Source organism: Pelodiscus sinensis, chromosome 6 (assembly GCF_049634645.1).
Source record: "Pelodiscus sinensis isolate JC-2024 chromosome 6, ASM4963464v1, whole genome shotgun sequence".
Classification (NCBI taxonomy): domain Eukaryota; kingdom Metazoa; phylum Chordata; order Testudines; family Trionychidae; genus Pelodiscus; species Pelodiscus sinensis.
In genome coordinates, this window is record NC_134716.1 from 111059870 (window position 1) to 111082002 (window position 22133).

At 37.4% G+C, this 22133-nt stretch overlaps 1 protein-coding gene across 5 annotated transcripts in view; it reads right to left on the reverse strand.

Annotated features, from left to right (window-relative positions):
- Window positions 1-22133, reverse strand: part of WDR7 (WD repeat domain 7) — a 352131-nt gene that overhangs the window by 100757 nt on the left and 229241 nt on the right. For all 5 annotated transcript variants that reach the window (XM_006116571.3, XM_075932629.1, XM_014570212.3 and 2 more), the window contains one exon: window positions 6575-6761. In XM_006116571.3, coding sequence (XP_006116633.2) covers window positions 6575-6761 — 187 coding nt within the window. The remainder of the gene's footprint in view (window positions 1-6574; window positions 6762-22133) is intronic.

The window sequence follows — 22133 nt, forward strand, 5'->3', positions numbered from 1 at the left end:
CACAAGAACCATAATACACACAGCTTTTAAAATGTTCTAGATTCCATTTAGAGGATAATAAAATAAATATTTACATAGTTCTCCCATAGCAGGAAGCTAATGTTTTGTGTGCTACAGTTAGGGGTTTATTTATTTCACAGGATTCATGTAGCTATGAATGGAAACTAATCTTATCTCAACAGACACATGATGTATAGCCACAAATATTGTCCAGCATTATTAGGTATTATTTTGTTTTTAAATAGGAAAGAGCACAGACATATGAAATGCAACAATTTTGTTTTATCTAATACACAAACAAACCACTTTGGCTGCCAATTGCATCAACTATAATTTATTTAATTATATTTAATTAATTATAAATATATAATAGTGTTTCTCTATTTCCATGTTTGTTTTGTGTAGCAGTTTGCATTATTAGATAAAACTTAACTAAATAAAGAAAAATATAGGAGATATACAAACATTTTATATAAAAATCTATTTGGAAAGAGATTAAAGGATAAATCTCAGGCAAAATAATTAATTTTATAACAATAAACACAAACAGTAATTAAAAAAAAAACAGGAGACCAGTTCTGCAAAACCTTAATTGTGCAAATAGTCACACTGGTATCAGATTACTAGACAGAAGAACGATTACTCATATGAGAATTGATATTTGTGATATGAGAAAGGAAGGCCTCTGGGTAACAAAATATTATTGCAACCATGCCATAACAATAAATATTAAAAAGGCACATCAAATTACAAGACCTAATTTCTCATCCCCCAAGTATAGAGGTTCAGGTTTGGCCACCCTAATATCAGAGTAACATCATTCATTTCAGTTATATATTTGATTATGATTATTTCAACTGGAAGATACACTGAATAGTCCCTTAGTCTTTGAAACTAAAAATAATATATGGGAGAGGAGGGTGGAGATAGAAGAGACATTATGTGTGGGCAGATGCAACAAGCTTTTTACGGGTGAATGCTGTAAGCCATGTGAGTGATGTTACTTAAAAACATGTGGCTGGAAAGAATCCTATGTGTTAATCTGAGGAAGTCAGGAAATCCAATTCTAGTTAATTAAAGTTACCCCAACAAGAAATAGGGTAAAGGTAGCATATCAAATTAACAAATTTTGTAGCATTTAAATATCTACATGCTAATAATAAGGTCTAGAGATGCACTTAATGGATAATAAGCAGCAGTTTCAGGTCACAGATAAATTCAATAAATTATAGTTTGAGAGGTGAAATATTTGAATCTTTTACCATAACAGTACTTTCATGTCTTTATGTCTATTTCAAGGAACTGAAATTTTAGTTTTACTGGAGAAGACATAGAATTGTATGAACCAGTACCCCATCTGCTCATAAAATGTCATCAAACTCATCTTGCTTGCCAGTCATCAAGACCAAGATCCCACTTCCTCTCTGAAAGCCTCTGTACTCTTCACTTTCCCCATTGCATGAATATTTTTGTCCTTGACTTTAAGTCCCTGGATATATCTTCCCCTACCCAGTTTTTGCCCTTTTCTCTTTTCACAACAATTATGTCCTCTCTATTCTGCCAGTTACTCTAGCCTTGCTACACATGATGCTCACTTCTCCTATAAACATCTCCATGATCGCTACTGTAGCGTCCCTATATTTTAGTCCATCTTCCTTAGGTGATCCTCTCCCTTCTTTAGAAATGAGTCATCCAAAGGGATTTAAACTGATTGCTACAGAAGGTTAGCTGGATGATGATGAAAGGCTGTAGCATAATTTGGGAAAATCTTTTCATTTTTTTGTAACACACACACTGTGTTATTAAAACTTAATATCGGGATCTAAGCAAATACTATCTTCTTTGTTGGTTGTAACTCTTTCCTCTACTCATGTTCACTGCTTTTACTTTTCAGCATCCATTATTTTATCTTTTTCTAGCATCCAATGTATTGTGAGTACGACTGCAAACAAATTATTAATAGCTCCATCCCAAAATTTTCTTCTTGATACAGACTTTCGATTTGCCTTCACCTTCCATAACTTTGTTTTTATCTTTGATTCAGAATTTTACGCCTCCTCACACATTCCCCACATTGCTGCATTCATTTATTGCTAGTGTGACACATAGGCCCCTTAGCAAACAATACTTTGCAAACAACTCAGTAGATCAAATAAATTGCTTACAGGGTACTTGTCAATTAAGGTTAACATATAACATCTCTATTGGAAGCTGTAAGTTCCCAGTGCTTATAATCATGGCATGATGTGTGTTCGGGTGATATTAAAGGAATAATGTAATTATGCTGAAGTTTATATATGTATGGTTTTTTAGTTATAAGGAATCACCAGGGAGTGATATTACTCGGTGACCGCCTAATCCTACAGGAAGAAGTAGCTACCTATCCTTGGTTAGCCAGTGATGTAATGTAAGGCTCAACAGTCTACTATAGCCCCATAACAGAACAGTCAATGGAAAACTATGAAAGACAAGTTCAAACAATCTAAACCACTTAGAGATACAAAAGGAACATCATAACAGACAGGGATTGCCCTATATATCAATAAAGACAAAAGACTATTTCAATATAACTTGTGTGTGTGTGTGTGTGTGTGTGTGTGTGTGGAGGGGGTGGGGCGAGAGGGGAGCACTCTAAATCCATTCACAAAGACATCTTATTGAGCAGAAGTGTTTTTCATGAACAATTAGATCTTGGTTCCTGTGAAGCCAGCCATCTCTGCAACAGACTGAATGTCAGAGGGAAAACTTACTTTTATAAGATAAGAAGATAAAGTGTAGGCCAAGCTGGTATTTTATTTTATTCTGTAACCATTTTTTCCCTTGCGTCTAGTGTAATCTCTATTTTTCCTTAAATAAACTTTCCATTGTTTCATTACAAGTGCATTTACAATCCATTGGTTTAAGGTAAAGCTGATAGGAGGATCTGGGATTTCTGTGAATAGCTACGGCCAGAGGTTAGATGTCACAGTGAATGGTTCAAGAGAACTCGGGAACCGAGGTGCAGTTCTTGCTAAATTTTGAAGCAAACACATGGCTGGCTCAGTCTTCAGGGGAGAGACTGAGTAGCTGAAAGCTGCTGGTGTTAGGGAACTAGCACCCAGTTACCATAAGCAAGATTTCCTCACTCTGGAGGTAGAGGATTAAGGATGTGAGTCACAGTCTTGAGTACCCCGGGAAGCATCACAACTACCTCCACTGACATCCTCATCTCTTTTTTCAGCTGCCTTTTACGATGGCTTCTTGATGGCTTCTCTCAATTACTTTTTTATATAGCTTCCCTAAAATCTGTCCCACTATATCTTAAATCTAACATATACACAATGCACTGCCTGCATTCTCCCATGCAGCCATGCCCTGCTACATACCTCCATCTTCAAACAGCTCAACTGGCTTATCATTCATTCAAGATTCAGTTCAAAATGGCCTTCCTGTTTATAAACACTCTCCTGGGGCTTGCCTTAGCTTACCACATTGACGTTGTCGTTTCACACACTCTTCCACTAGCCTTTCATTCATCTAGCATATACATCATGGAAGAAAACAGGCTGTTTCTGTCTGAGTTGTTAGAAATATTACAGTAGAGTATGACACGATGCTGCCCTTTATTCTTTGAATAGTCAATGATAGGAATACTTTGGGTCACTTTAATGTATTGGCAGCTGCCACATCCTACCCAATGAGTTCAGGTTCCCCTTCGCCCATAATCTGCCCAGCCAAAACCTTCTCTCTGTAGGCTCCAGGCATGCATGAGAAAAAACAGCAGTTGGGATCTCAAATACAAAGGATTGATCTGCTTCTCACACCACTCTTATACCTCTCCGGCTTCTGATCACAGTGGTCATTCAGTTCTCCACTGGGGGACCTATCATGACAATTGAGCCTCTACATTTATCTGACTCATTAGCCCAACTGTAAAAATAGGTAAAAAGTTGATACAGTAACCTACTATAACTAATGTAGGTGGGAAAGGTACAAATGGGAAATTGATTAGGCTAAACAAAAAAGCAAATTTGATATGATTCAAAGACTGCATCAAAATTATCCTTGTGTAACCCCCAAGGAGATTACTTAGATTCCCGAGGCTCTGTCTGCTGGCAGCTCAGCGACAGGCACACCGAGTTTGCCTTGGCTCCCCCTCCCTACCAGAGGCAGAGTCTGCCCGGCAAGCCATAGGGAGTGAGATGCCCCTCCCAGGGAGTTCAGGAGGGGAAGGAGGAGCCAAGGCAAACTCGGTGTGCCTCTCCCTGAGCTGCCAGCAGACAGAGCCCTGGGAATCTAAGTAATCTCCTTGGGGGGTTACACTTGTTAAACAACAGGAGATGTGGAGTCAGAAGTTAATTACCCAAAACTGTCATACTGGATATTATGCCTAATTAGTGGACAAAATAATGAGGGGATAGACTATTCCACCCACCAGAAATATTTTATGGGAAAGTACAAAAGAAAAATAGCAGCAACAACAAAAGGAACAGGACCAAAAAAAAAAAAAAAACCAAAACCACACACACACACTAGACAGAGGCTATTAGAGTAAACTTCTCTGTCATGGCTGTTACCCTGACCATTTACTGGGACCCCAAGCCTTCATCAGTCGGATCTTGAGAAGTGTCCTGACCAGGACAGACCAGAGTTAAAGGAATCGGATAACTAATTGCCACTCCTATATCAGTTATAGCTCAATCCCTATAATACCTATAGATTTTTAAAAATAATTTTATCAGATATCAACAGGATTTCAAACTATGGAAACAACATTTAGTAATTTAGTTCACCATACATCACAGTACCTGCAATAAATAAACACCAGACAATTAAAGAAGGATAGAGGAGCCTCCGTTTCATTATTTTTGTGAGTGTAAAATAAAGTTCCAAAATAAAGTTCCAATGACTGGACTGTATTTTCAGTGGGATTTACTTATAATAAAGAAAAACTAATAAAGTTTTAAAAGCAATTCTTACAGTATTTTAAAAATCAGTTTTGAAGACATTTTGAGAATGTTTTAAACTTGGGTTGCTGTATAGATGTAAACTTAGCAATTTTTTTACATAATTATTTTTTAATGGTTTTTCTGATATTTATTTTGAATTTTACTTCAAACTGGCAGTTTTACAAGAGAAATCTCATTTTGATTGGTTACAATTTGATTGCATGAACATACTTAAAAATGGACTTTTTAAGACCAAAAGATTTATACTATAAAAGACAGTCTATGGTATAAATCCTTATTTAGGATAGTTTAAAAAGATGGTTTTTGACCCCCAGAAGCAATTTGTAGTATAATGAGTTCATGATTTCAGAGGGAGGTTTATATCGACGATTTATCGATATGCCACCCATGCACACCAAATTTAATTGAGAAAAGCATAAAAATCTAGATTGTTACAGAAAATAATTGTGCTTGTGTATAATAAGCAGGACTTCTAAATTAAATAAACAGCTTTTTGTAAAATATTTTTATCCAAAACAACCAAAAGTTATTAGCGCTCATTATAAATGTAATGCTTAATAACAAAAACATATTTGAAAAAAAGAGCAAAATGAAAAAGCTTCTGAAAAATACTAGCATTTGCAGTACAAGAAAATAAAAGGAGTTTAGAAAAATATCTGTTTTTGTAACAAATAACGTATAACTGATTCCCCCCCTCCCCTTCAATTTTGATGAGAATGTCTCTGGTTTAAAAACTTTGTACCCCTAAGCATATCCTGAAAAGTGTTGACAACTACAGACTTCTGGACAGGTTTTATGCCCAAAATGGTAACAAACTACTGACTATAAAACCATAAACATTGTCACTAATGAGATCCTTCTAGTCTATGGTGTGTCTACAGTACAATTAGACAACTGTGGTCAGTCTGTCAGCTGAATCCAGCTTTGGCTAAGGCACTATTTAATTGTGGTATAGTCTGCCAAGCTCTGTCTGCAGCCTGGGCAATAGGTTCTTCCCACCTTGCAGGAACCTAGAGCCCAGGCTTCAACCCAAGTCAGGAAGTCTACACAGCAGTTAATCATCCATCCAGCCTCAGCCCCATGAATACGAGTCAGCAGGTATCTAACTGTGGTGTAGACATACCCCATAAGACTAAGATGTTCCCATTTTGAAGTCATCCATTATACATTGCAGACATGATAGTAAATTCTCCTCTTATAAAACCATAGTGTTGAGAAGTTATGGTGATGGAAGGGGATTATCCGTTGCCGTAGGAATTCTCTCAAGCAAAGGCAGCCATAGCAACAGAAGCATTTTTATGTCGACCTAGCTACATCTACAGCAGGTATATCTATAGTGCCCAGGAATGTCCTTTTTTACACTCATGAATGTTGTAACTACGTCAACCTACATTTTAAATGTAGTCTAGGGTTGAGACTGCACACCAGAGCCAGCAGACTACCAAAATAAGACAACTCTTGTATATCAGTAATTATAATTTTAGTGTTGCTGGGAAGGGGCTCGCTCCTTCTTCCTAGTTAAATATAGTGGTCATATTTGTATTTTCATGTATGTTAACAGGTTCAACAAAGCAGAACATAAAAGTTTCTTCCCCCTCCAAAAAAGTATTGGATTAAATACATACTTTGCAAGTTGCTTCTCAGCATCAGCACAGAGCTCCAAAAGGCCCATTAATACAGCGGAGACATCCATATAAGGCTCCCATACTGTAAAACCTCGCCCAATCAGGTCAATGGCAGTTCTGCGGATAGTACTATGTGGAGGAAGTTTGGTGCTTGGTGGTTGCAGCAGAAGGAATGTCAAAGCTTTACCTGCCATACAAAACAGGTTATAAAATTAGTATAATAAAAGAAAAGTATTGAATAGCTTGCTATTTTTAAAAAGCTGTCACTAATAAGAGTATAGCATGGAAATCTACTCAGAGTCCAAAACAACCTTACACATATGCTGTAAAAGTGTCCAGTGGGACCTGAACAGCATAGTGCTGCATATATCAACTATATTAAATGACTGTTGTTTCTTTGGTGTGGTGGCCACTGTATTTATACAGAGCCTAACACAATCAGACCCTGACTATGATATAAAAATATTACAAATACTAAATATCATATCAAATCTTAAGCAGCATCAGGGCCTTATTTAATATACTACCTTTCCAGTAAATGTTATGTCAACCATCTAGTAAATTAAAATTGTGATCACTGATTTAGTTGGGATTGGTCCTGCTTTGGGCAGGGAACTGGACTTGATGACATCCTGAGGGCTCTTCAAATCTTATGATTCTATTTAAATAAATAGCAGGCGAGAAAATGAGAGAAAAAAATGATACCAAAGGAAAAATGTGCTCTAAATGAGACAAAGATTCAGGAAAATGTTTCTAGCTAAAAAGAATGGCAGTGGTAAAGGCTTTTCCACCAGCACTTCTGTGAGTAGGAGCTCATAGAAGACCAAAAAGTCCCAAAGAAAAAGTGATAACACTTCTACAGGATTTTTGTATCATCCTGTAGAATTTAATAAAGATTATGTGTCTAATAAAAATGCTTTAGGATGCATAAAAGTATAGAAAGGCAAGAATTCTCTATTAGAAACTATGTGTATTGACTATTGAATCAATTTTTTTCTGTTGGATTATTAGTAGTCAGTCCAGCTGCCTCCTACATGTCCCCTTGTGGCCTGGGTCATGCTGCAGCACCGTGCCTCAGTTTCACCTCTCTGGTAACCAAATAACTTCATGCAAGCATGCTCTCAAGAACACGTCTCTTTGGAGATGGTTTATGATTAAAACCTAGTGCAAAAATAGCACACAGAAAATTCTAACCTAAAAACCATTTAGCAATCGCAGTGTAAATAGCTATTAATATTGCCCTATATATTGTCCCTTGATTCTGCACATATGCCTCACACCAATGCCTCTGACTACTTTGGAACCCTCTGGCAAATCTCTTCGATTCCTTTGTTTCTAAACAGCTGCCCCTAGCTGGAGTGCAACCCTGCTCTTACAAAGCTTCTCTGCTGTGAGAATCTTTCACTCCTGGCCTCTTGCTATTCCTCTGAGTCCAGCTCTCCAGCCATAGAGATGTTAGTGGGTAAGTTCCTCTGCTGCTCTCATGCTTTCAGTGGTGTCTAGACATTTGCTCTGGCTTGGAGTCAGCAAGTAATTCCTCTGCAGCTACTTGGCTTTCAGCCCTCCGGCCCTACCTCTCCAGCTTGGGCACTAGCCAGAAAACCCCTCTTGCTGTTCTCCTGCCTTCAAGCCTTCTCCCCAGAATCACATACAGTCTCTGGAAGCTTTCACTTCTTGTATCTTCCTTTCAAGCAGCACTGACTTACTCGATCTAATTGGCCTGGGGAAGGGGGAGTGCGCAAAGCTTCCTCCCACCCTGCCAGGAGCATGTGGCACTTTGAAGCGCTGTGTGCTGCTCACAAGGGATGGGGGACAGTGGAGGAGGCTTTGTGCACTCCCCCGCCCCAGGACCTAATTGGCCAGGGGACAGGTGAACAAGGGAAGTCTGCTCCCATGCCAGGGGTATGGGCACCTTGGGGGAACGTGGGGTGGGGGCAAAGGCACTCCATCACCCCCAATCATTGTCTGGGAGTGGGGAACCTGAAAATAGCTTGGCCACGCCCCTTCTGCTCAATGCCCTGCCCCTTCCTGTGCAGCCCAGGGGCACTTCAAAAATTTCCGAAGTGGCCCCCAGCAAAAAATTATTGCGCACCCCTGGCCTAGATGCCCTGTTCTAAGCCTAATTGGAAGACAGCAGAGAGAAATGTGTGCACTGGCTCTGTTCCATCCTAAAGGGCCAATGGTGCCCTGTAACATTATTCCATAAAGGGAGAAATTTCTGAGACAGTGGTAAGTCCAAATATATTTTTTGAAACACAAAACAAATTAAACTTGAAAATATTATTGAATGAGTCCTTTACATTTTCAAAATACTTTATACAAATGAACGCCCTCCTTCCCCAGAACCTCTATGAGGCAGAAAGGTAAATATTCCTTTCCTCTCATCCAGGTCTAGAGTCTGCCTAAGTGTCTGCCCAAAAGAAAAAACCTGAAAAGAAGTGTTTTAGAACAGAAACCTTTACAATAAATGTGCTAATGCCACAGATGTAATATAACTAAACAAGAGAAAGATTTCAGCTACTGTTTGGGCAAGTTTTTAGTTTTAGTTTTGTTGTTTCTTGAGGGGCGGATGGTGTAGGAATGGTAAATTCCAGTTAATCAGTTAACCAGTAAATCAATAGGTTTGCCTAGCATTTAACCAGTTAACTTTTCACATCCGTAGGATGATGTCGGTGGTGGTAGAAAGTAGGAAGATAGTGTATTAAATTTCCATTAATTTGATTTCATGCAAACCTGACAGCAAACCACTGGCAATTTAACCATGTCAAGGTCTTTGCAAACCTCAGAGGGGTAGCTGTGTTAGTATCATGAGCTTTTATGGGTACAACCCACTTCTTGAGATGATAAATATGCACACAAGATGAATTATAAAGCAGAAAAAGAGGGAAGAGGGGAAGGAGAAAAAAGATGTGTGTGTGGGGGGGAAACCCTGTCAATTAAAGTGTCCATGCTAAATGAGGCTATTGGCCTACTCTATTAGCCTGGACATTTTAATTGACAGTATTTTTTCCTTTCTTTCTCCTCTGCCTCTCCCCTCTTTTTCTGCTTTATAATTCAACCTCTATCTCTTTTGTTCCATATTTGTCATCTGAAAAAGTGGTTTGTGTCTACGAAAGCTCATAATACTATGTATAATTTTTGTTAGCCTTTAAGGTGCTACAAGACCATTATTGTTTTTCAAGGTCTTTGCAGTTACTTATTATCCTTCTAAACTTAGGGGAATATGTATGTATCTATCTCAAGAAACTGCAGTCATTTTATGGAAAGAGGTTTAACATTTACAGAAACTAATTTACAGAACAATTTTATTTTCCAGCTAGAAGTCTGTAAGCACTATTATTGCACTGAAATAAAATGAAATAATGTATTAGGAGTATTTAGATATAGGTGGCACTCATCTAAAATATACTGTAAGTAAGGTTCAAATGTATAGCATGGACTGCAAGTATTCCTCCCTTCAAAGAAAGTAAGGATTTGGATTTATACAACATAGAAGGTTGGCAGTAATGAGGTTAATTAGGTTTATCAAAAGCTACTATTATTACTCATTGATGGGAAATAAGTTAAATCATAATAATGTCATGGCACTGTTGACACACTTTGATAAATTTATAGGGCTAATCTAGTTATCAGTTAAAAATATTTCTCTTCTTTCTTTATACTTTATATGCACTAAAGTGCACAACCTGGCCCGAAGATAGCCAAATGACTTTAACAGGGACATCACCAAGTTTATTTGGCCTAAAGAATGATATTTTACAAAATGTATCCCAACAGTACTGTGGCTAGAGATGTTAAATTTAGATTAATTAACAAATTGAATATTTGATAGGATTTCCATCAACTATTCGATTAGTCTATAAGGGCGCCTCTGCCTTTGAACTGTAGCAAGAGCCCTGTTGGGCAGGGAGTGTGGGGCCATTGGGCACCTGAGGCTTTGAAATGTACAAGACCCCCAGTGGGGCTCTTGTACATTTCAAAAGGAAGCCACGCAGGGTGTTCAGTGGGGCAGCAGGGAAAGCGACTGGTCACGTCTCTAGTCGACTATCTGATAATCTTCTGCTTATCGGATAGTTGACTAGTTGCTTACATCCCTAATTGTGGCTCAATTAAAAAAAACAGATGCAACCATCAATATATGGTTAATAAAAAGCAGGCACATCAAAATCAATAAAAGCAGGCACATCAATATATATTTTTTCTCACCTCCTGTGCACATCACTCTTCCCCCTGTCCCCCTCCAATTCTTCTTAAGAATGTTTGGATATATTTAGTACTCACAAATGGCAATGGAATAGCTCTCTGTCCTCACAGTAAAAACAGCATCGCTGGAGGCACAAGCTTTCCCACATCACCTCACATTACGAAAGTCCCTTAATCTTGTGCTGGGATAAAATACCTCTCTGTTCCCATTTATACTTCAACCTCTCTGCAAGTCTACTAAAAAGGATACTAGCTGTGAATATATTTTTGTGTGGATTAGGAATGTAAGAATGTACCCATTTAAATGGGTAACCAATAAGTGTAAGTTATCAAAAAGGTTATGTGCAACTCCCAGTCTGGCTCCTGTGGAGCCAGCTGCCACCCTGCGCTGCTATCTCTGTATCAGAGCTGGCTTAAAAGCAGACTTCCAGCATTGACCAGCGCTCAGGAAGCAGGCTGATGCCCTGCACTGCAGCTTCTGATATAGCCAGCTCCCAGCCTTTACATGGTTACACAATTACATGCATTTTAACATTCCTAGTGTGGATGTCTGTCCACTAATAACTGGACTGACACTAATACTGCATGTTAAAACAGACACTGAACAGCTCTCAGATGGTAATGGCCTTAAGGTACCACAAAACCTGAACGAATTTGAAACAATGTGACAAGAGGCTAAAAGGTTTTATATTCCATTAACAATACCATAATCCATCCCATCTCTATCCGTTGATTGTTGAAATAGCCTGAATGACAGTAATGACTTGTTTGTGTGAAGAATATGCGTATTCTGAACTAGATGATCCATTGATCTGAATCACTGGGCAATTTCTATGTTCATTTTGCATTCTGAATATAACATTTTCAATAGCGAATACTGTTAATTTTCAAACCAAATAGTCCTGAAAATATGATTTTACTGGGCCACAAGATCATCGATTAAAAAGCATATTTCTGTGTGACAAATTTGTAAGTATTGTTTTTTTAAAAAAGCACTTACAATTACTAGGACTAAACGTGATTACAGAATTTTTTTTAAGAAGCTGGGTTTCACAGCACTTTTTTCATAGTCAATTATTCCATTTTCCTGTGTAGTCAGTAAGCAAGGGAAAGATAACTTAAAAGGTCTTATAGACTTCAACAGGAAAGAGAAAAAGCCTGTAAATAATTTTGGAAGGGTGCTTTATTAGAAACAAAATTTTAATTAGACATTTAAAAACATTAAAGCTGACAGCATCTTTTTAAAATGATCAAAACACTAAGGAAAGCACATTATGCTCTAGTCAAGTAGAGGTTGTAGCTGTTAATATTCCAGTGGAACACTTTTGCAGCCTAACTACAACCAACTGTAAGTCAAAACTGCATACTGATTTTGGTCAGAATTGTGGCTAGAATTGATAGCATTTTTTATGATTTTTTTACACTTATTTTTACTATTTTTCAACCAGCTGACAGAGCTGGCTGAAGCATTTCTGGGCAAAAAAAAAAAAAAAAAAAAGTCAACATTTTCCAACCAGCTTTAATTGTGTCTGTCTCATCAGGATTTAAGTTCTATCCTTTACTTAAAAAATCCCTTATGACATCATCTGAAGACTCAGTAGAGGGAGGCTTTCAATTTAAGTGAACTGTGCTGTCTGGGGATGTAACTTTACAGAGTAACATTGAAAAAGTGGAGTAGTTTCCTAAGTGTAATGGTGTATTTCACCAGCATTTCCCTTAAACTTAATCCCATCATGACTATTACTCACAAGCAGCGCTTGATTTACTTTGATTAAAAGCTGCTGCTGTCAGCTCCTCAGGTGATGTCAGAGAGCCACACTGACTCTCTCTCCACACTGAGAGACTTCCATAGGCAGCTTCCTCACATAAAGCAAAAAAAGAGAAACATGCAAGTGGGAAATTTCTAGACAGCCTGATAAACGGAGGCAGTGAGCTCAGGAAATGCGCCCCTAAACATGTCACAGAAGTGTGTTAGAAAGAGAAATGACAGAAAAGGAAAAACCAGTAATAGTCAAATGAAAATTCTTTGCTTGCACTGAGCTGCATACATAGTGGCTGCTGCCGCTGTTAGCAAGTGATTTAGGAACCATGTACGTAACAAATAACTTTACACACAAAGTAGATCTCAGGAATGGACAGACACCCTGTGCAAACTTCTCATACTGAAATTTCCCCAGTGCAATGCACATGAAAACAACCAACACACTGAATAGCCAATAAAGGAAAATTACTTATGATCCATCCATAGCATTCTTTTTCTGCACTTGCAATCTGGCAGTGGGTAACACTCACTTCCAAAATGCTGAATCAGTCTAATGTACTAAATGAAAGCTCCAACTATAGACTGAGGAACATTTAGGTATAATGTTAATGTTGTCTTATCTTCAAATATTTGTAATATTTCACAAAACAAGAATGTCCTCAATTCAAATAAAGAAACATCTACCAATTACCTATCAATATCAGAGATTGAACAGCAGACAGAGGAAAAGAAACCCACATTAAAATAATGCTACATTAATTAATAGCTCAATTACAGTGACAACCCTTTGAGATTACATATTATATGCACTTTAAAACCAAATGAATTTCTGATGATTTATGTTATTACAATGAATGCCAAATGAATTAATAATGTGTTAGCAAGTGAATGAAGCCCTTCCCCCAGCCATGCAGGTCACAGAACACAGGTGGCATAGTGCCATATTGTATTCTTCTCTCTCTGCTTCAAGTGATGTCGCTTTTTATTAAAGTTCAAGGAGTCCTGTGGCATCTTATAGACATATATTGGAACATAAGCTTTTGTGGGCAAAGACCCACTTCGTCAGATGCACCTGATGAAGTTGGTCTTTGCCCACGAAAGCTTATGCTCCAAAACATCTGTTAGTCTATAAGGTGCCACAGGACTCCTTGTCGCTTTTGCAGATCCAGACTAACATGGCTACCCCTCTGATACTTTAATAAAAAGGAATTCAAGTATAACAAAATATCCCATATGAAAGGCAAAGAAAAATAACTATTTGCACAGGCTGTCACTGGCTGTTAATACAAATCTGCACATGTATTTTGGAGGGGTTTTTGTTTTTAAATTTGTACGTTAGGTTACATTTTGTTAAAGAATGAAGAAGCAAAAAGTTACATCAAGGGCCAAATTCTGGCTGCCATAAGAACACAGGTGCATGTAAGAAAAGACTGTGATAAAAAAAGAATTGGGTAAACATTTTCCAACCCAATTCCATGTCACCATAAAATCAACCAACACAGCATTCCCAGGATTCTATATGACAGCAGCAGTCAGAAGGCAGTGCAAAAGTAGGGCCTAGAAGGGGTCTCATTTCAGTGCATCTGTCACTCAACAAAGACATATATAACTATCCTGAGGAGTTTGCCCAAAGGGGATAAATGCCCTGGCAGGTTAAGGAATTCAACCATGTTGGACTCTAATATGTGACTGCACAGGGAAAATCTGGAGAAGAACAAGAACAGGAACAGGAAGGTGGAAAAGAAAGAGCAGAGCTTTGGGGTAGAGGTCATTGCTCCTAGAAAACATGGATGTTAGAGTGATTGGAGACAGCATAGCCACAGAACCTTAGCAGCAAGTGCAGAGAGTATATCTACACTGCAGTTAAACATACCAGCTGACATGGACTTATGGGACTCAGGCTAGGGGCTGTTTCATTGCATTGTAGAAGTTCAGGTTGAGACTGGAACCTGGGCTCAGAGACACCACAACAGACAAGGGCACTAGCCCAAGCACAAATATCTACCTTTTAGCCTGAGCTTATCTATACCTTAGGAAGAACATTCTTTGACCTAAGATACTCTTCACTGCACAGCCCAAAAGCAAGCTATATGCTTAAAGGTGTTGCTAAAAAATTTCACACCCCCACTAGCAACTCTCAGTAACTGAATGTTTATGGCACATTAATGAAAAAATTAAATTTAAATAATGAAAGACATTTTAAATTGAGAATCAGTATAAAAGAAGAAAATTGTGCAGTTTTACTTAACCCCACTTTTGTGAACCCATCTTGGCAATGTCCTCACAAAAATAACAAGGAGTCCAGTGGCACTTTAAAGACTTGCAAATTTATGAGGGCATTAGGGCATAAGCTTTCAACTCACTTCCTCAGATGCTGAAAACAAACAAACAAAAGCAAAAAAAGAAGGGATGCAGAGATGGGAGTGTGACTTTAGACACCAATGTACTGCATTTATTTGCAGCCAAACCCTTGCAATTTTATGTTTTGTAAAGTACCAAGTACATTTAAAACACTACAGATAACACAATTTTCTTTGAGATTTGCTGCATTGGAGATAACAGCTAAATGAACCTATTAGTAGTGACTGCCCAACTATAAATTCTTCTGAGCAAAGAATAATACTTCTACTCTTTTTAATGAAAAGTAACTTTTCACCTCTTTTTTCTGACTTTTTTTATATGACAATAACTAGAAGAGATGATACTGCAGCGAAGATCCCAGCTAAGTCCAGATTCTACATGTTCGGTAATTGTAATTATGAATTTATTTGTAAAGTCTCTATTAAAACAATAATTAATAAGTAACTGTTTATGAAAGGTGAATGACAGCTAAAAAAAGTAAAATACCTGGAGAAATGTAATTTATCATTATTGCTGTGCAATTATATATTACCTCTTTTAATAACATTAATTTAGATACTTACAGTGGTAGATATAAAGTATTGATTTTTATGGGGGGTTTTTCTCTAGGCAGTTCTCCAACTAGACTTCTTCGAGTTGTTTATTTTTATTTATTGAACAAACTGCTCACTGTATTTAGCAGTTTAGAGCAGCTAACAACTGGCATGCCTTCCCAAAAAATTCATATTACTCCGTAAATATGCAATCAAAGAAAGAGCAGTAACTGTTGCTTCATCATACACACAATAAGCTATGAAGAATGTGCTTTAGTTTACTTTAATTTTATTTCCTAAACACTGAGTTCTATAAAAAGACATTGCGTACAACAAACATTCGTATATTGATAAATACATGCTTCTTTTAGAAAAATACTGTAAATACTTCTCTTGTCCACATTTACCTTGTTTAATTTGAGCTACTGAAAAAAAGAAGAACTAAACAAAAGTCACTCTGTTGCCAGTTTCTCAGTCTGGACATCTTTGTTTAAGGTTTGACTTGGCTTAAATGAACGAATTAATATTGACAAAAACATCAACTAAGCTAATGAGTTGTTAGTTAAGGCAATAAACATGTCACATTAGAGTCAGCGCAGTAAAGAGGTAATTAGCCCTGGAAAAGCTCCGCTGATTGGATCTGTTGAGATCCTTTGCTCTTAACCTTTGAGTCCATTATCTAGTGCAGGACAAGTAGTGGCTATGCTAATGTGAATTCGCCAATACACATCAGCCTTGCTACAGTAGCCAAAGACTGCATTAGCAAGTCTATGCTGATGCTAGTGTCTTGCTATTTATAAAACGTCTATTAACAAATATGCTAACTCCAAAAATTATACAAACCTAGCTGGAGGAACAAATATGCAATCTAAAAAGTATTATAACATATTTAAATGTAATCACATTAACTTGAGGGTGTTATAAAATTTTGACAGGTTGCAATTAAGATTTGGATTTGACTAGTGTTTTGGCTCTTCATTCTAGAAAAGATAATATACTTAACTATAAATTGATGCTGTAATGTATCATGCGGTTCTCTCCTCTTTTCCTGGTAATTAACACACTCTTAAAAAAAAATCTGTCATGGCAAGATGGGAATAATAATGACCAACATATGTTAGTGATTACAAAAAGTCATTAAGAAATACATTTCATGAACAAAGCTATCAATAAAAATACTGAAGGTACTTCTATTGAATAAAGTATTTCAGTAGTAATTTAGAATGTGATTCAGTAAATTACTTCTATACAATTTACAAAAAAATTTGATTTTGTGCTTGATATTTAGAAGCTGCAAATATAGGTGATATAGAAACTAATCCATTAACTAGGTATCAGTAATTTTGTGACTAGAAGTAGGTAACTAAATCTTTAGTTTAGGAGAAAATGTTTCATTAATTATGTTTCTCCATCTTCAATTCGGATTTGTTCCCCTTCCTATTGAAAGGTTTAGTAGGGTAAAGGGGGAACTGTGAGGGGAGGGAAAGAGGGAGAGAAGATGGCTGAACTTAACATTTAAGAGTGTTTTAAAATACATGGGATAGACAGTCAATTTAAGTACATTTTGTGACAGGGAAACTGTAACTTACATCACTGAAATATACACAAATATTTCAGTAGTATGATTATAATACTTGGAATTTCACTAATGTCTTTCATTCTGAGGACCTCAGTGTGCTTTACACACAACTTTGAAAGGTAACTACTGTTATTTCCATTGTGCAGATAGGGAAAACACATTAAATGACCTGCCCATTCCCCATTTACTTCTATGTTTCTGTATATATTTTATAGTTTTCTGGGAGAATGATAAGCAGCAATTAGAACACATGACCTAATCTCTGTGTGCAAAATTCACTCCCTATGTCCCGCTAAACCAAATGGATGTCCACACCCACCCTCAACCACTTGACCCAACTATGAGCCTTCTCCTGAGCCAAACTTCCTCCCAGAGCCCGCACCCACATCCCTACCCTGATCCTGTGCTTACACTCCAAACCCCACTCCAGAGCCCTGACCCACACTCTGAATTGCTCATTTCTGGCCCCACCCCAGCACGCTGGGGAAGCCCCAAGCCTTTGCGCCCTCCTGCAGGGTTATGTGTAGCCTGTGACTGTTTTTTCTGTGGGTCAGTGGCTCTCAATAGAAAAAAGTTTCCTCACTCCTGCTATATTTGAACTCCATCTCACATGATAAAACACATCATCAAGGTTGGTCTATAGACAGAAAGCATTTAACAAAATCATATGCACAATGAACAGGCCAGGTGTGTAAAGAATTGTACTGCATTGTCACATCTTTGCTGGATCATTTTGTGCCATGTTTCATTCACTATAGGGTGATTCAAAATTCATTCCTCTTAATGTTTCAGATAAATGAAATTTGGTCTCAGTAAGGGCCAGATCTGCACCTACCTGCCACACTGATGTGTGGGGAACAATAGGACATTTACTGTACAGTAAATCAATAACTACTATCTAGCTCAGTCTGAGTAATTTCAAAAAGGACAGGAAACAATTAGCAGTCTCATGTCTTATTGGTCAGACCACAGTTGTAATATTTTTGACTTCTGCTTTTCTTTCACTTATGAATACTCAAATATAGTCCTTTACCTCAGATGGCACAGAAGGTTTAATGCATCTTTAGAAAACTATGTACATAAAACACTTTGCTTAGTTTGTCATTATCATCTAATAGTTTACATATAAATATAATAGTGAATTGAAGGAAAATGCTCATATAACAAAACTGATAAAAATGTAGACTCTTATTTTCTGTATATTTGATTTGTTTTACATTGTATTATGTGATTAAAGATTGATTTAAAAGTATTCAGTGTATCAGGTCTAGCTGCAAAAGATTAAAATGAGCAGAAATGTGTATTTTAAAGAAGGCTTTCATAATTCTTTATTTTTAATTTCTGTGCAATTTTAAGGACTAAGGTTGTTTTTAAAACTGTCAAAATCTTAAGACTCTGATAGTTTGGGAGCAATGAAGATTAACTATTATGAAAAATATATTGATAACATCCTATTACATTTATTCTGCCTTCATAGCCTATACAAAATTACCTGTTTCAGCTGGCTTTCCTGGGTGCAAGTGAACACAGAATTTGCCTTCAAGGTAATAGCAATCTTTCATGAGCTTGAAAATTAAAAAGTTTATTTAAGAAATACTTTCCCCTATCAAATATACAATTTGATCTTTCATTGCAGGATTGCTAAAAGTTGTAACTATTTGAATGTGTAAAGCTGAAAATTTAATCTTTAGTTTATCTGTTGACAAAATCCACATCTATGTTTTAAACATGTCTTAGCAGAACATACGTATTTGCATAGAAAGTATGACAATCCATTCTGAAGAGTTAAGAAAGCAGAGAAATACTGTTTGATCTCAGCAAAGATCTCCCCCCTCATAAATCGTTATATCAAACCCTGCATGTTAAACAACAGCATCTCAGTACAAAGCAGCAAATCTTAGGGGTAACATTTACAGTATTTTCTATGAAGTAAACTGATGTACTGCTTTGTAAATTAAATCTATATGTGGTGAGGTTCTATATGTATGACTCCACAAATTATATGAAAATCAGGTAAGATGAGAAAGAAAGAGGGAAAGAAAGAAAGCTGTTTTACCAGTCTCCTCTGTCTAACTCTGGCCTAGTTAAAATGACCTAACAATGCTATTTTTCTTCCTCTCAGAATCTGCAGTGGGTGAATCAAATGTGAAAGCAAGATCAATTCCATTCCAAGACAGTAAATGAGCTTTAGATCAGACTGGTTTCAATTTATGGAAAGAACCCAAATATACCATCTTAAGTGCATTCTTACTCTGATTATGAAACTATATTATAATGCTATGGAAACAGTAAAACAATAGTTTTTTTCTTCTCAAATTTGTTTATAATCCAGCAAGGAGAAAAAAATCAGTATGTCTGTTCTCAATCATGCCTCAAATTTTACTCTTTCACTCACAATTGTGAAAAATAAATTTAGAACACTATTCAACTATATCATTTACTTTAATTTTTAAAGTGCTACTTAAATGGTATTACTTTAAAACTTGTTAGTTTTTGTAACAATAAGCATCATATATAAAGTTTATTCAATGGAAGTTGGCTGTTCTTTAAATTAAATATTTGATCAAGCTGCTTTAATGGGTCAGTCTCTCAAACATTAAAAATATCATCTGCTAAAAAGGTTTTAAAACTCTTAGAACCAGACTGGGAACCCCTTCTTCATATCACTGGGAGTTACTCACATGAGTAGCATCGTTAAAAGGAATGCGAATAACTGGTTTACAGCTTGGAATGTTCTACAGCATATGCATGTCTGACATTTAAAAGCAGCATTACTGAACAGGGAAATCTGAAATAATTCCTGAACAATGGTAGTAACTCTATTTGCATAAAAATCAAGTAATATAGTTCCATAGTCAGAGTAAGAATGTATTGTAACTGTGTTTTTTGAGATGTGATACAGATGTGCATTCCACTTACATGTGAGCTGGAGAATTTTGCTTAGCAGTACCCTTGGAAGGGCAGCAATTATACTTTGTGGCCATAGCCCCTCCTCCTGGCTATATAAAGCAGCACCTCCGCAATACAGCTTTTGTCCTTTGGACTGAATGCCCAAAAACTAGACTAGGATACAGAGGGGATGGAATACACATCTGCATCACCTCTTGAAGAACCACATTTATAGTTAGTAACCATTTCTGCTTTCTCAAGGCAATGCTTCCACGTATTCTATTTTGCTGACTGACAAGCAATACCCCACAGAACAGTGATGGGCAACTGAAGCTAGTGAGTGGCCCTCCATCGCAGTGGGTCACAAGATTGCTGTAACTGAGGTCGTCTCCATGGATAGCTAACTGAGCTGAGTGCCTAAAATTTGCAGGGTGTGCCAAATGAACAGTATCAACATTGACTGAATGAAAGGGGGAGTGCACAGCTCTCACAGTCAATGTTGTGCAATCAGCATGCTCCTCACTTCACATGCCCTGGCTTTACATGTATGCCACTTTTTTAATACTGGTAGGAAAAAAAACCCTATGTGGATGGAAATTAGTGGAATTTGGCAAGCCTGCATGTGGGCAATGGTAAACAAAATATTTTGCAGACTATATTAGAACCCCAAAGGTCTGCATATGGCCTGCAGGTTGCCCACCATTGCTGTAGGAGGTGGAATGTATAGAATACCTAAACAAGGACTGAAGGATGGCCCTACCAATGCTGCATCTGCCCTGGAAGAAGCAGTAATGGCATAATGGTTCAAAAATGTCTGTATGAACAACCAAATAGCTGTCCTGTAAATGTCCAATATTGAGACATCACTGAGGATATTGATGTTGCTTGTGTTCTCATAGAACAAGTTTGCATCTGCTAAGGAAGCATAGCTAAAGCAATTTCATATGAAGTCTTGATATAGCATATTATCTATTTAGATATAATCTGCAAAGAGATCATTTGCCTGTGCCTTCATATGATCTGCGAATGACAAAAACAGGTGAGGTGAAACACAGATTCATTTAGTCCTGCCCAGATAGGCAATTAGACATTGCCTAACATCTTATATATGGAGATGCTGCTCCTCAGGAGATAAATACAGCTTCTAAAAGAAGACAAGTAAATATACCATCTGCTTTGAATGAAACCGAAAAATCAAATTCTGGATGTGGTCGTTAAGTTACTTTCTCCTTAGAGAATTGTCTATGAGGAAGCGCTGTCATCAGTACTTACAACAGACAAGCTCTCCTTGTGGGTATTATTCCTATCAGAGAGGCAATCTTCTAACATAAAATCAGAAATGGAGAAAGATGCCAGGGGCTTAAATGGAAGTATTATGTTAAGATCCCAAAGAGAAACTGGCGCTCAGACCAAAGGAAGGAAAAAAGAAGCCTTTTTAAGAATCTTGCTATTCTGGCCTTGTAGAAGACTGATTTTCCTTGAGTGGGCGCCAGGGGATGAAATACCAGTATCACCACCAAATGTACTAAGTGCATGGCCCAATGAATGAACATGCAGAAAGCAATCCAAGATGTCCTGAGTAGAAGTCAGAATTCGTTGAATTCTGTGGTCCAACAACCACAGTGAAAACTTCCATTTCACTGAATAGGCCATTTTCATAGAGTGCTTTCTAATGTTGAGTGGGACATGCTGAACAGTCACTGAACATCATTCTTCCTCCTTATTCAACCATAAAGTAGTTGCTTGTGAGATACAAGGAGCTATGCATGGGATGTAAAGTGCAGCTGTGATTCTGTGCGAGTAGGTCAGGATGGAGATGAAGGATATGAAAGGCTCAATTGACAGTGAGAGTAGGTTGGAGAACAAGCACTGCCTCAGCCACACCAGGGCAATGAGAATGAGTTTGACCCAATCTGCCTGAGGGACAATTGGGACTGAGGGAAAAGTGTACAGGAGATCCAAATGCCAAATGAGATGGAAAGCACTGGGCAGGTATCTAGACTCAAGAGCAGAACAGATATCCTTTGTAGCAAACTCTGAGGAAATTCCTTTTCTGTGATCACTTTTGATACAAGGGAAAAAATCCTGATTTGAAACCTCAGGAAGATGGTTTGAAACCTCAGAAAGGTAGCCTCCTTGATGCAGAATAGCCACAACTTGATTGCTTCTTGGTAGAACAATCAGAAGGAACACTGACTGTTCACATAATGCATTGTGGTGATAATGTTGGTA